This window comes from Mesoplodon densirostris, chromosome 12 (genome assembly GCF_025265405.1).
Source record: "Mesoplodon densirostris isolate mMesDen1 chromosome 12, mMesDen1 primary haplotype, whole genome shotgun sequence".
NCBI lineage: Eukaryota > Metazoa > Chordata > Mammalia > Artiodactyla > Ziphiidae > Mesoplodon > Mesoplodon densirostris.
The window spans coordinates 31,660,288-31,676,557 of NC_082672.1; the positions used below are offsets into that span (position 1 = coordinate 31,660,288).

The window sequence follows — 16,270 nt, forward strand, 5'->3', positions numbered from 1 at the left end:
ATCCCATGGGTATAATACCTATTCCAGAGATTCTTTCATTTCTAGTACACTAAAACGTATTTCATACCTCTATGGTTTCTGGTACAGATATGATTTCTAGCAAATATCTTTTTTCTTCACTCATTATTTATCTATCACAGAAAGGATAAATGCAAAAATTTTATGTTGAAAAAAATCTATGGAAGTTACAAGTTGGAGACTTTCCTCCTGGTTTCAGACCATTTGAAATACTGGAAAGATATTTATATATGCTTGTCACTCATTGTTACCTAGAAGTACGACTAAATGTAATTAAAATACCGCAAACAAGGATATAGGTCACAAATCAGAAATGGTTAACTCTGTGAACCTGAAATGAACTTCGGATCTTCTTTCCTCCTCCTGACAACACAGCTGGAGTTAATTGTCTACAACCCTTGTACTCAGCACTAATCCCTGGAGAAACACCCCGCCCTTCCTGACCCCACCCTCCAAACACACATCCACATCCAGGCAGGAAAGCAGCCAAGATTCTGTATATACAACTTTTATTTGTAAATTCACATTTCTTAGCTTAGAGACACTTATTCTATAGAAGTTTTTTTTTTTTTTTCCCCTACCTTACAATATTTAGACTGGCCAAAAAATCAGGGAAAATGCCCTTGGACTATAGCCATGATAAAATTTAACTTGGTGCTTATGAAAGCACCCACACACCAAATTCCTGTGATAGACTTCAGTGTGAAGTATAATCACATTTAGTTTCCAAGTTCAAACAACAGTTTCAATTACAAATAAACATGTACCCACAGATCCGGGCTGGACAGTTATTGCAGCTAATGGCAGAAAATAGTCCAGGGGGAGTGGCCATAGCCTATCCTGGAGGACTCAGTGGTTCAGCTCTATCCCAGTGGGGTCTTATCTCCTTAAACAGGACCAACCAGGCCAACTGGCATAACCATGCTCTGCATATCTCTTTACCCTGCTGGAACCTGAACATTCGCCTTCTTCCCCCTAAGGTTTGCCCTCTTTTCTCTGATTCTTGGAAATATTTTTAGGTTTCACCTGATTTTTTGCTCTGCCATGAATAAACTAACCAGGTAGAAAATTATGTATGAGAGTTACTTACCTCATTTAAGAAGTACTGACTGGAGGCATGGCAGCAAAATTAGGGATAAATAAAGGTTTTGCTGTGCATTTGAAAAGGAAAGAATAGCCTTTATTGAAAAAAGTAGGATACATACATTTCCATATATGATCATGTGAATTTACCATTCAAACTGGGGACTAGTCACATGTCTTAAGTAGATGAAAGAGTGCAAGAAAGGGTCTCTTTCAAGACAAGAGAAAAGCAAAAGCACATCGTATAAGAGCAACTGAAAGCTAAGTAGGAACAGATGTGGATGCCTTTTCCTTTAAAGAATCAGCACAGAATTTATAGTCTGACATTTCCTTTAAGAACGGGAGATTAACAAAGTAAGAAAAATGAAATAGTTGTATATTGTAAGTTGGTCACAGTGACACTTGTAGAAAATATCAGAAGTACCAGTAAATGGAAAAATGCCCCAAATGTATCCACCCAAGGGAGGCTAGAATGCCATTTTTTCACCTATTCACCTGCAGAGCTCCAATTCATCCTTCAAGTCCTAGCCCAATCATTACCACCTCTGGGAAGCCACTGCTGATACTGCCAAGCAGCACCCAGTGCCTGCTTTGTACTCCCTGGCACCCTGCCCACGGCTCCATTATAACATTTACCATCTCTTAGGGATCATTTACACTTCTGCTGCCTCCTCTCTCTCACCAAGACTGGAAGGATTGTAACTTGCTTTTCTCTGTATTCTTGCTGTCTGGCAAAGGAGAAAGGCATCTATCCATTTAATTAAGATCTGCTAAGATGCTCTATGTAGAGGCAACTGTGTCTGCATGTGTTTTGAAAAATATATAAAAATCAATGAGACACTTCTATAAAGAAGTAGATATCCTTCTGCTAAGTGCAGATAAAAATCTTCATTATTATATATAAAACAAACATAGGAAGATTCTGAAAGGTGGAGAGGAGAAGGCAGACAGGCTAGGGATCTCGGGACCCAAGGAACAACACTGTAATGAGTTCTGCTGGGTTTTCTTTTAGTTCATATATGCCAGACTTGTTGCTGAAGAAGTCAGCAACCTTGAAATGTCAACGAGCACAGACAAAAAGAAGTCCCAAGAAAGGCCTGCTATCTCACCAGCCAAAGGACCAGAAGAGGAGTGGCCTAGCAAGGGAGAAAACTAACTGCTCCACTCCAACTACACACCACATAAAAGACCATGATACCACCCATGCCAGCAAAGACAGTGGTTTGCCAGGTTCTGAAAAGGTGCCCCAAGTCCTCTGCCAGGATAGCATCAGAGGAGACTGAGTAGGAACCTGGTAATTTCATTCCCACCTAGTGATAAAGTTTTCCCTGCCACCCCTGTCCACAACATCAGTGGAGACCACAAGGGGGAAGTAACAAGGTGCCCTGCACATCTCAGCCAGGGAAGCATCAATGGAGACCCAGTGGGAAGCTGAATTCTCACCCTGCCTAGTAACAAGGGTCCCCTCTTACCCCATGTCAATAGAGGCTGAGTAAGGAACCTGGCAATAATGAGACAGTGCCCTCAATTCCCCTGCTAGGGTGATGACAGAGAAAGTCAGCTAAAACAGAAAGTTTAAATAAGATCCATAGTTTCATACATAATCCCTAAAATATCCAGGTTTCAGTTGAAAATCATTCACTACAACAAGAACCAGAAAAATCTTCTTGAATGATAAAAGACAATAGATGCGAACACAAAGATGACACGTGTAGGAATTATCTGACAAGGATTTTACAACAGCCATCATAAAAATTTTCAATAAGCAATTATGAATATGTCTGAAACAAATGCAAAAATGGAAAGTCTCAGCAAAGAGATAAAATTTCTCAGCAAAGAAATAAAAGCTACAAAGAAGAATTAAATGGAAATTTTAGAAATAAAAAAACACAATAGCTGAAATATAAAAACCAGTGGATGGGCTCAACAGCAGAATGGATTAGACAGAGGAGAGAATCCATGAACTTGAAGACAGACAGAGCAATAGAAATTACCCAATCTGAACAACAGAGAAAAAAACAGACTGGGGAAAAAAAATGTACAGAATCTTAGGGATCTGTGGGACTAAAACAAAACCAGTGAGACTTTCTAAATTGGTAAATAATTTTCAGATGCAAATTGTATTATCTAAATTAGGTCTTTGTGGCCCCTATGCTTTTGAAGAACAAGTATCATATGAAGGACAAATACAGATCTTTGTTGTATTAATATAGCGCTTATATCAGACCCAAGTAGCCTAAAAGTGAATGTAGCTTTTGAAAGTCCACAGGTTGGTACTAAAGGTATAGTCTATAAAGCAGAGAAATCAAGTTCATTTACCATGACTACCGAGAAGATATAAAATGATGGTAACACATTCTCTTCAAATCAATGGAACTTCAAAATGAACAGCTCAGAACAGTATAGCTCTGCTGCTGGTAGCATAATTTTTTGTGCACAGAGGAAAACATTCCTACTCTCTGGATGAAAAATGCCACCTTGCATGAGTTGACAAGCTCTGTGAAGCTTCACTAAGACAAGACACACTTTTAACAGTCTAAAATAACCATTTTGGGAGTTATTTTCAACCTATGTTAAATACCAGTGAGAAGGATGGGAATATTTTTCTTCTTTGGTACAAATGTTAAGTAAAATTTTATAAAAAGATGTACTCAATACAGGTCTTCCCTCAAAGTTTAACTTGAAAGAATCATTAAATCTGAAGACGCCCAGTCACAGTTAAAAAAATAACACAAGATTACATACTTTGGCTTTTGAGGGACTGTACAGAAAAGATAGAAACAGGGCCTCAAATATTTTTGCTTCCATTAACTTTGATGATTAAAATCAAAATTAACTCCAAGTTAAAAAGAATCCAGAATCACTTTTAAATTCTTGTGAAGAAACGAATGAAACATGGCCTATTCCAATCCTACTCATTAGTGTAGTGTTTGCCAGCATCACAGAAGTTTATTAATGATAGTAAGATTCAAACATCTGGTGTCCAGAGAATGTTCACAGCTACTTCTGCCCTTAAGAGAAGTAGAAGAGCAGTTTTAGGTATGGTCTGTCTTTATTCCCAAATCTGAACAATTCTTACACATTCAGACACGTGCGTGACTCAACAGGAACACTTTCCTACTGTTATGCGGAGGCCACAAGTTTCCCTGAGATGGTTGTGTATCACAAGAGGATTCCCAGTTCTAACTCTGGTCAACAGTCTCCAAACAATGCAATAGTGTAAATACAGGATGTATAAAACAGAAGGTTCTTTCAAAAAGATTTACAGCGTGGTTTTGGAATAGAAAACATCAGCCTTCTTGCTTAAAGGTTGGCAAATGTGTTTTCAACATTAAAATGTCTGAAATTGGCTCTTTTCTTTCTTGATAGAAGCTGAGTCCAGTGATGTGTTCAACATCTGTGATTCGAGCTCTGTGTCGCCTCAACAACTCTTCAACCCATGAGGAATCATGCTTCCCATGCTATGAGGGTGGGAAAGGAAGACGAGTCACTGGAGAGCAGTCAATTAACCTTCCCTATGAACTTTTCATCTCCCCCATTTTAATCAGCCGTGACACCTTGGCTCTTAAATGGCGGATACCACAAAAGTTGTTAGGTATAATCCCTGCTCTTGAGTAGCTCGCTATCTAATATGTACCATGCATGTTTGTTTAATAGATGTATCAAATTTGGGAAAAGTATACGTGGAACAGATGTTCCTCTATGACTTTGGTGCAAGAAACAGCAACAGTATGGAGTTTAAAAATGTTAGAAAACAGAAGCAACATGCCATGTAGAAAGAATATGGAAATTAGCATAAGGAAACTTGGATTCAAGTCCTGTTTCTACCATTATCCTACCAGGTAAACTGAGGCAAGTTATTTAACATCTGAATCCTAATTCTCTTACCTGCACCCTCCTTACTGGGTTACTCTGAAGATCAAATGTAATGATGTGTGCAAATGCACTATACAAATGCTAGTTCTTATCCAAATCAGTTATCTATGTGGTTGCGATGAAGAAAGGATTAGGGGAAGTGGTAAAACGCACTTTCATTTCTGGTGAGGTAGTGAAGTTTTAGCTAATACGAGATCAAAAGAGAATTAAAGCCTTATGCTCTGGCACATGGAAGCAGAGATGGTAGCTAAGGCAGGTAATAGGGATGGAAATCATACATTCATGTGTTGGTATACATATTTCTGAAAATGGCTACTGGAGAAAGTCAGATGAAGAGCATATCCACTGGTTGGTGTGCTATGATTATACTTTAAAGGCATACTTCAATAAAGGTCCATGTACCTTTAAGATATTATTAGTTGGAAATGGTAAATATAGACTTTTCACATAAAAAGGAACAGACCAATAATTTCTACTTTCCCATTAGCCTCCAATCATCCACTACCCAAAACTGCTGCTCCATTCAGTCTCCTCCTCTGCAGCAGTCCTCACTCTGGCTTTCAGGGGAATAGCCCTGACTCAATAGACTACTTGGCCGGTAGATATCTGCCATCTGTTCCAATATTTACAGGAATAAATAAAAAGTACACACAAGGGATCTGTTGTCTCAGGCCAATATCCAGCTAATCCTTAGTCACTATTTCCGTAAGTATGTGTGATACACCTTCAAATAATCCTCTTTCTGGTTCATGTTCAATATTTAGTGTCTTCTAATTACACTGCCATTATAGAATTTGTTAAATGCTTGTATTTAAGATATCGGTAAAATAGCTTTTGGAATGGTACAGATGGAAAAGGAACTCAATGCCTAATTCATGGCACTTAACATCATTGTGGTCAGTGAAATGTAAGCATAAGTCTATTGCTGCCTTTTGTTGCAGGGGAGGGCCCAGAATTCATACATGGATTTAATGGCTAAGCCATACGAAGTCACTAAGTTTTGACATTTTGATCTTACTGTTAGTGCTTTTAACAGACAAGAATGATCTTCTCTGAAGATATGTCATCTTAGAGGATCAAATTTAAAACCATCCTATAATTTTGAAGTACATGTATATACCAGTTATGTTAGATATGACACACACAAACATAGTTATGTATCAGTGTTTAAGGTAAATTTAAAAAGGTTACTTACAGCACAGCTCTCACTGTTATCAGTCCTGTGAGGCAAAATGAAAGCCAAGGTATCTAGATTTTCACACTGTGAGGGAGTCTGAGATGTATCTTTACAACTTGTTAGCACAATGAAGAAGTGAGTTGGAATCAGAATTTCTTGATTACGGATGATTCTGCTGTTTCTGTAAAATATGGTAAGAAACAAATAACTTTATTTCTTTAAGTTTAAGAAAGAAATAACTATCTTCCTCTTATTGAATATTTCACTCAAGTATATTGTTAATACAATACATCCCCCCCAAAATTCAGTCAAATAATTAAACATACTGTAAGAAGCTAGTTATCATAATACCTCAACATTTTCTGCCAGATGGAGAAAGAATAAGAATTAGAAGACAGCTAAACACAATCCACATAATGTGATTTTCTATAGAAATTTATTAAACTTTGGATTTTGGGGGGTAATTCTACATTAACAAACTGAAATTGAGACACTAAAGAGAAAAATGTCAATTTTGAATATGTACAACCAAGACTCTAAAGCATTACTGATAGTCTTTTATATTCTAGGCAGTTATGAACAGAGAGTGAAAGAGAACTGGTTTGGGACTTTTTTATTCTAGATCCTTCAGAGAACCTATGAATTCTCCTATTTTTACCTGGATCTTCTTTCCTATCCCATAACTTTATGTTTTTTTTAATTGAAGCATATTCTCAAAGATGTCCCAAGTGACACTTTTACCTCATCTTAATTCTGCCATTTCCTTTGGTCTCAAAACTAGATTTGTTTGAAATTAAAAAAAAAACAAACTAGATTTGTTTGGGTGGTATTTTAGCATCTTTCAAAATTTAAGGTACTGGTATCATTGTTTTAAAACATAATCGTTATGTGGAACCATGATACATAAAATAGATGGAAACAGCGCTCTGGTTAAAGCTGTGAATGGGAAAGGTATAAGTTCTCTTCTTTACCCATTCTATTGCTGTCATCTCTGAGGCATTTACATGAGACCCTTATGCCTCAAGGGATATAGTAAAAACAAAAAAAAGAAAAATGTAATTTTACAAACTAAAGTGGTCACAGGTATATGTGTGTAAACAGTAATCCTTAAATCTGCCTGAGAGAGTGGTTCTCAGAAAGGGGCTGAATCTCAGTGGATGTTTCATTCTCCTTTTTTTACAGTCTGAATAGCAAAATTGCTTCCAAAAATCTTGTAATTATTGTTTTAATAAAGATTAACTAGTCTCTAAAATGTTTTCCCATCTCCTTTATAAAAACAGCACCACTGATGGTTTCTCAAGAAGGTCACTGTATCATTCCCCTCCCGGCAGAGTTGGGTAAAAGCTGTGACATTAGACCAGAGGCAACCCTGGGGCACTACCGCTTTATAAGCCTTCTGCTTCCTTGACTCAGGATGCCTCCAGCCACACTATATCATTCTTCATCTTCTAATTGGCAGTATGCAAGTTAAGACAGTATCTTAACAATAGCCACACAGAGAGATTTTCAACACTGATGTTATTTTCTTAACAAAGGCAGAGTTCAGTATTTAATATGAACTACAGAATTATTCATCTGAGCTGAGTGGGCGATAAACACTACTTTCATCTAAAAAATATTTAACACTGAGCAAAACATCAAAATTAATCAGATATTTCAAGGGGCTTCCAGCGTAATCAGAAATGTCATGTACATAAATATGAACAGTATCAGATAGAAAAGGTTCTGCTGACTCAGCTGGATGGTAATCTCACTTGAGAGCTGTTTTTAAGAGTAAATGAAATACGTTCTTACTGTTTCAGAGTCTCTAAGGAATCATAATGTCCATCATAATCAGAATCAAAGACGGGACCACTGACAACATTGAGACCATTTCTTTCTTCAGCATACCTTTGCAGTAGGGTGCCATGAAAGTAGTGCCATATAACTGAAACAAGAAGAAAGACAGTATAGTTTCAAAAGAACAAGGTGCCATGTTGTCATGTGAAATAAATCAACACCATGATTCAAAATTAGCGTTTGTCATAATTAGGGATAAAGTCAAGTTTGGCCAAGAATACACTGTTCAGCTTTGGCCCTTGGAAGGACTAACCAGCAAATGCTGAATTCAACTCTACTTCAGGCATCCTTAAACATGTGCATTATCATGAAGCTGTGATCACACATCATCATTAAGCATAAAAAAAAATCATGAACACAAACAAGGCAGGTTATTCAAATTTATTGTTAATATCTGAATTTTTTGAAATATTCAAAAGCATTCTAGATGTAAATTAGAGTAAAACTTTCCTTGTATGCTCTATATTTTGAAATTCTATATGTCACAAAGTATAAATGTATATTTATTCTTATAAGAGTCAAGTATTACAATAATTAATAATGATGTAAAATCTATTCATTTTAAAATAAAAAACAATTATCAAGAACTTCCAAATAGTTAAATAGTACAACAGATTGAAATTTAGTATGTTAGTAGACCGTATTAGCTACATAACTTAGGAAGAACATTACATACTTTTTCCACCAGAAATGCTTGTAAACACTTAAGTACAAAGCATAATAATAACTATAGGAATATATCATAATTCTAATACTTGTAGAATTTTTTGTGTTCTGGTATTCTCAAAGTTAAACAAACCTATAAGAACATATCTGACGTTTAGTCATTTAATTTAGAGCATCAGTCTTATTACATATAAATCATACCTATAATTTAGGGAAATTCATTGAAATTATGAGATATAAGATTAAAAATTTTTACCTTGAAAACTCTGGTACATGGGCACTATATTAGTAGTAAGTAATGCTTCAGAATATCCTTGACTTGAACCTTTATTTAATTCTACAAAGAAAATAACAAGGTCAACTATTTCATTCTTCACAAATAACACTAGGAATTATACTTTCTCATGGGAGGCATTTAAAAACATCAGCTGAGTATCATCTTAAACTTGGAAAACTTTCCCAGGTACCGGATCAAGGGGAAATGCAATGTGTTTGGTCAAGTCCCTTAAAAAAAAAAGCAAAATATTTGGATCTTTTCTTCTTCAAGATGAATTTATCAATGAAACAGAATCTTTAATATGAAGGTCCCAAATTAAACATATTCAAATTTTACCTCATTTGCCTTATTTCAACTAAAGTATATTGTGTTGACAATCTTCTTTCCTTAAACTCTCTCAGAGTGAAAAGAAAAAAGAGACTATCTGGCTTCAGAACAACACCTACTAACTAGAAAAAACATCACAGGATGTCTGCCTCAAAATGCTGTACAAGGCTTCTTTGTGTGCACTTTTGGCTTAGACCTGTCTATTTTTATAATGCAATAGCCAAGTTCTGACTTCAGAAGCTTGCTCTGGGGACTCGATTGGATATTGAGTGTATTTGAGCACCTAGAGGCTTCTGAGTTTTGCCTTTTTAGGACAGATTCAAATTGTCTTCTCATTAACATACAAGTCTGCCACTTGAAAACACAGAACACTTAACTTCAAAAAAAGCCATTCCCTAGGGGCTTTGTATCAGTGAAAGAACAAGCACACTTAGGCTCTCCCTTTACCTAATTCTTTGACAAGTCACATTTTCCTTTTCAAACAACAAAATGGTATCTCCTTCCTAAGAATCCTGATGCATCCTTCTGACCTGAGTTTTCCCAAATTCTGTTTAAAAGAAACGCAGAAAAGTGAAGAATGTTCTACCTACAGTGCCTGCACTAAATCCATCACCCTCCAAACAAAAGTAAAAAGGTTTCCAAAACTCAAGTTTTAGACACTTGAAAATTTTCCCTAATAGTTCTATTTCCCATTCACAGTTTTCACCAATAAATAAACAAGACATACACTGCCCCATAAGAAAGAAAAGGAAATGCAAGAGAGAAAGAAGATAAGGGAAAGGGAAGGTCAAAGAGGAAGAGACTTACGTGGTGGGGAAAGGAACCCATAACTCAGTTTAGTGTTATTTTTATAAAACGAACATTTATGGACAGGTCTAAGAGGAATTCGGAGATCCTGGTAAAGACAATTGGAAAAGTCTTCTGTAGAGAAACTATCCTGAAGAACAAAATGAAAAGGACCATCAGGGATCAGGCACACAGAAGAAAAAGAGAGAGTTTTATAAATATTAAAGGTGAACCACAACATAAAATCATAGAGTTCTGGCTGTCGGTTCATGTCCTTCACCATTTTCCATTTTTCTACGAGAGTATTCATCTTGCTTCTAACCCAAGTGTAAGAACTCTTTACAATATTAGGGTATTAATCATATGTGTGCAAATATTTTCCTACTATGTTGTGCTAATTTTGTTTATAATGTTTTTGTTTACTCAGTTTCAAACTTTTGTGTAGTGAATTGCTGATTTTTAGAGATGAGACTCTTTCATATCCAACACAGCCACAACAGCAAAAGTAGCGGGGCTTAGGGGGTGGAGAAAAGCCACTGAACAGCAATTCGATATGAAAATCTCAGGAGTAGTGATGACTCTGAATTTTTGCAGCTTTCATTATAGAAGAAAACTGAAAATTCAGAGTCCAAAAACACCATAATTAAGGTATTAAACAACAATAAATAGGATGGGGACCTACAAAACACTGGGTAAACTGCTATATACTACAAAGTCAAGTAAAATGTGTTTAAAGTGTTTGAAGATGCTCTTTAAAAATTAAAAATCAAATTAAGGTAAAAACATGTTAATACGTGAAATGTCTGTGTGTATTCGATATATCTATATATAGACACAGAAATTTCATATATATACACGTCTCCCTATCTTTTTATTTAGCAGTCTTAGTGAGTAGTAACAAAAGCTCTGTTTTTAAAATCTAACGGCTACAGTCAACTAAGCTCTCTCAAATCCCCTTTCCATCCCTTAAGGGAATCCTATAGCTTACCAGACATTTTCAGTTTTTGAAAATCTGGTCAGTCTAGTTTAAAACTTCACTTCCAGATAAGATCTAAATCTCATCTCCTCCTCCCATTCTCTTTCTTAAGGCCTATTTCCTTCATCATTTATCTTTCTACCACTGCACCCAAGGGACGAGAGTGAGGGAGAATGGTGGTCTTATTCTGGGATATTTTCCCCTACTTCTTTCAAGGCCAAACTCTTCTAGTCTGGGTGGTAGACAGGATCCCTGACCTTTCCCTGGTTTGGTCTGGGTGTCTTCCTATAGGTGGTATACACAGTGAGGTAACTGAGATTTAATGGCCTTCTCCATCACTGAGGACCCCCTAAGATTTGGGCAGCCAAGGGAAATCCTTGTACTTACACAGCTATGTATTTTGAGATAAACTGATTGTAAAACTGAGTTCATTAAATTAGAAATTAGAATCATCAAATATTAAAACTGAGAAAAAACAAAAGCAAGGGAGAAATCTTCACTGCACACCCTCATTTCACAGAAGAAGTTTGCTCTGGGTGTCAAAGTTACGTAGCTAGTTAGCAGCAGAGCTAGAACCAGAATCTAATTTTTCTGACTCTCAGTTCAGTGATCTTCTAATTTGGGAACTGATTACAGAGCCAAGATTGACAGTGAGAAACTATGCTTTCAATGTTTTGCTTAATGATAATATAAAATAACCATACAGAGATAAAGAGGTGACAAATACTTGCATTTCTGTCGATGGTGTAGGCTGTCCAAAGGGGCATCAGGATGTCATGGCTGTAACCACTCACAAACTGGTGCTGGTAAAGCAGACAGACAGTGCTGTTCTTCCAGAGAACTCTGGGTCTTCCATAAGGTAGAGTGCCACGCTTAATGGCCTTCTCTTGGGTCATAGGGGGAAAATGAAACCACCATTCAAATATACTTAGTGTGCATGATATGATAATACATAATGATACACTGATCTAATTCTTTCCTCTACTTAACCCTATTGAAAAATTATTTGTAACTATAAAATTAAACTAATTACAAAGAGCAGAACTATAAACAATTTTTTTAAAAAGGAGTTCACTGCAGTTTTTGCCTATGAAGATTCTGAAAGATCAATGTAATACTAAGATATCACAAGATACTACATGAAATTGCTAGGAATTTCAGCAATTAGGACTTAAATTATATTACTAAAATACTTTAACATTGTCTTTATTACTTATTTTCCAGGATATACTACAGAAGGAAAATTTTCTGGATGATGTGTGTACCTGGAAAGCAAAAGTTCAAAACTGAGATTATGAGACTACACTGAATGAAACAACAATAGTATGTATACCGTTTACTGCCCCTTTTTCCAAGCATCAGATGCTTTTTTAGAGTTCTTTGTATACATCATTGAATTTAATTCTTATAGAGCCCTAAGTATTAAGGTTATATGCCCATTTTATAGATGAGAAGACAGCAATGTATAGAGAGTAAATGCTTTCTCCAGGGACATACGGTTCCTAAGCTCATATGCAAACCCATATCTACTCAGTTCCAAGGTGTCACTTTTCACCACAAAACTTTGCCACCTTGGGGCCATCAGAGATTTCTCTAATCTGAACACTTGCAGAGATTTTATATAGAGAAGTTCTACATGAATAGAACTTCATTCATATAAATGAATGCAGAACTTCATTCATTCTGCATATATGATGCATAATTCACCTTTTTATTTCAGCAAGAAAAAGCTGTGAGCCAAGTAACTTAAGGATCAGAGACTGTGTCAAAGTGATGCTAAATATCCACATTTCATCAGCTGCCTGCATATTCGTAATTTTCATTCAAAAGTCATGAAGAAATAACTTTAGATAAATAAATCAATTTATACTCCCTTATAATTAACGAAGAATTAGGTAAGATAGAAAGCTAATGGGTATTTTAAATGGAAATCTGAGGATCTATTATTATAATATTGTATAAACCTATAAATATCTTCAAAATCTCAAAACACTCCACTAAGTTCATAAAGAGTGATTCAGCTTCCACTAATTGTATTACATGCTGTTTCCACTGTAAACACGCCTTCTTTCCTTATGACTAATAGTCTAGACTATCAAGCTAAGAAATCTCTCCGGTTCATCAGGTGGTCCTCCATTACTACCTTATTTTGTTGGTTATTCTCAAACAATGACCCGAAACTAATTCTGTGGTTCACATTGTTGAGAAAAAGCTTGCCTCCACATCCCAGGCTCAAGACTAAGCATGCCTTACCTTCTGCCATTGTCAGATTCAACTGTGTCCGAAAATCCACAATTGGCAAAATCTAAAAAATTGATACAATTTTTAAGGACTGAGAAACATGCTTTCATTTTGTAATAAATGAATTTTACAGCTTAAGTATTCCACCATAGAACAAAGATAAATTTAAAATCATTTTGTGCAAGTGAAAGTTATTTTTTTTGAAGAAGAGATAAAAGAATAGGGATAACAGTTGCAAAAAGACAAAATTGTTAGCATAACGTAAGTCATTGAAAACAAGAATGTAATTGCTGCTTTATAATTCTTATCTCTATTCTAACAGTCTTTTTACAAGTCTAAATTAAACCTAAAGCAAAATGGAAAGCATAAGATGAGCTACTCAAATGTCTATTTTTAAGGACACTCTCGATTTTGTTCATAACTTGTCATATATTTTCATCTCCTTACAACAACTGTATATTAAGATAGGAGTAAAAAAGGAAAAGTGTCATAAATCCATTTCATGCCAAAAAATGACATTTTCCCTCTAAATTTAAAATAGGTTGGGGTGTATTTTAGAAAAGGAATATTGTGATTGGTTCATAAAAGACCTCTCTGCTACGATATCAGCACGGATTCTGGGATTCAGTACATTTCAGGACTCAGCTAGACCTCTCCCAGCCTGCAGCCAAATCAAGTCTCGACACAGGGGGATAAAAATAGAGCGAGAGTGCAAAAACCCAGAGCAGGAAAAATAAATAATAAGAAGGTCAGCATGTGTCACTGGAATTGAAAATAAATATATTATTACTCCCACTCATAAATTTTAATTTAATCATTATGTATTTCTACAACATATGCTATGCAGAGGGTGTTAAAAAATCATATCCACGGGGCTAAACTTCTTGGGACTACTTACCGAGGGATCACACGAGCAATCAAGGCTCTCTCTGGGGGATCTTGTGAAGGGGCACTGGACCAAGGAGCGGAATTCTTTGGGATGCTTTGGGGTATAAACAGGATTCTTTAGAAGGTGGTTAAGGCTTCCATGAGTTCCATTATTAGGAGCTGGTGTCAAATTCAGTAAATCTGCATAATTTCAAGAATGGTAAATAAAGATTTACTTAGAAATTTCAAAACTAAATAAATAGTAGACTTGCACTATGAATTTTATCTTTTAAAGCCAAATCTATTTAAGAGTCCTTAACTCTTTACCTAAAATAAAACTATAAACCTCTCTCTCTTAGGTTGTAGAGTATTTATGACCATGCTATTCTCAATGGAAATACTGATATGCATGCTGTACTTCTCTATAAAAATTTCTAAATTTTAATGTATACAATAAATATAGTTATCTCCTGTTGAATTCTTATTATATGCCAATCAGTATGCTAATATATTTTTCTTACTTAATCCTCAAAACAATTTAATAAGTTATTGTCAACATTTGGTAGATGAGTACAGGCAGACCTCGTTTCACTGTACTTCATTTTACTGCATTTCAGAGACACTGCATTTTTTACAAATTGGTTTGTGGCAACCCCACATTGTCAGATGACGGTTATCATGTTTTAATAATAAAGTACTTTTTAATTAAGGTATGTACATTGTTTCTTTAGACAGAAGCTATTGCACACTTAATAGACTACAGTATAATATAAATGTAACTTTTATATGCACTGGGAATCCAAAACCATCATGTGACTTGCTTTATTACAGTATTCACTTTATTGCAGTGGTCTAGAACTGAACCTGCGATTTCTCTAAGGTATGCCTGTAACCAGAGTGCTTAGCTCAAGATTTCAAGCTACTAATGTAGTAGACCTAGGATTCAAAACCAGCTCTGTCCAAGTCTAAGACTCACGCTCTTGATAATAATGATGGCAAACACTTATACACTAAAGCACTTATTATATGCCAGGCACTGTTTAAGTCCTTTAGGATATATTAACTCATTTAAGTATACAGGCTCTCACTAAAATAATTATACTTAGAACATATTTAAGGTTTTACAAATGCCCAGTATTGTTATCAGAAAAAGGAAGTATATTTAAAATGCAATACTCAACCATAAAAGTACTAATTTGGAAGGTACAGAGTAAACTAAGAACATATTCAATATGTCCTCCTCCATTTCTATAACCTTGACATTGCCATCCATTCAACTATTACTGCTACCAGAGGATCCATCTGTTTTGTCTACCTTTCACAACCCCAAACTCTTTTCTCTGGCTTCCACCCTGATCTGGTTCAACTGTCATTTAATGAAGTCCAGGGCCTGGCAAAGTACTGGGCACTTGGGATGTACAGACCTGCCTACTCTGAGTGTTGTATTTCACCACTGTGCAGTCTAGTGGAAGGAACAGGTCAGTCATCAGACGATTATGTTCTGCACATTTTTTCAGTGACTCTGGGTCAGGAAGAAGAAAGGTGGAAATATAAGGGTCTGTCTTGCTGTATCATCACTTCCAGAAAGGTGCCCAACATGTGACCTACTTTTGATAATCCTATTCCAGCTCTGTGTTCAGAAGGGAGAAAAGATGCCTGTTCACACTTACCGCACATTAAGTTATAGACTTCAATATTTTCAAAGGAGTCAACTTCAATGCCATGCTTGAATCCAGGTCCGTAGCCAATAAAGAGGGCCTACGTTGGCCAGAAAAGAAACAGTTTATCTACTCATTTCAGTTATGTATGGAGTTGGTCACCAAAAAGGTATTTTATATCTTCCCCATTGTACATATATAAACTGGTTATATTAAGGTAAGTGGAAAAATACTGTTCCCAGTGGACTTTCTAGGATATTATTTTAACCCCTGTTGCACTTTTAACCTAAGGACATCTAGGTTATTTTTCTTAACTGTATTATAATTCCTAACATGACAATCAGAACAGAATGATGATGAAATCCTTTTTCAACTGTGAAATGGGATCTAAATCTCACTCTCACCACACACAGTGCCGTAGGGATCAAATCAGAAAATTATTATGAGTATATTTTGAAAATTTTAAAGTGCTAGGTAAA

The 16,270-nt window shown here is 35.8% G+C and overlaps 1 protein-coding gene across 1 annotated transcript in view; it reads right to left on the reverse strand.

Annotated features, from left to right (window-relative positions):
• Positions 1-1,176: 1,176 nt before the first annotated feature.
• Positions 1,177-16,270, reverse strand: part of ENPP1 (ectonucleotide pyrophosphatase/phosphodiesterase 1) — a 67,651-nt gene continuing 52,557 nt past the window's right edge. Inside the window, exons 17-25 of the mRNA XM_060114404.1 lie at positions 15,804-15,891; positions 14,165-14,334; positions 13,279-13,330; positions 11,757-11,911; positions 10,071-10,200; positions 8,916-8,996; positions 7,949-8,081; positions 6,173-6,335; positions 1,177-4,562 (exon numbers count right to left, since the gene is read on the reverse strand). Coding sequence (XP_059970387.1) covers positions 4,392-4,562; positions 6,173-6,335; positions 7,949-8,081; positions 8,916-8,996; positions 10,071-10,200; positions 11,757-11,911; positions 13,279-13,330; positions 14,165-14,334; positions 15,804-15,891 — 1,143 coding nt within the window. The 3' untranslated portion in view covers positions 1,177-4,391. The remainder of the gene's footprint in view (positions 4,563-6,172; positions 6,336-7,948; positions 8,082-8,915; positions 8,997-10,070; positions 10,201-11,756; positions 11,912-13,278; positions 13,331-14,164; positions 14,335-15,803; positions 15,892-16,270) is intronic.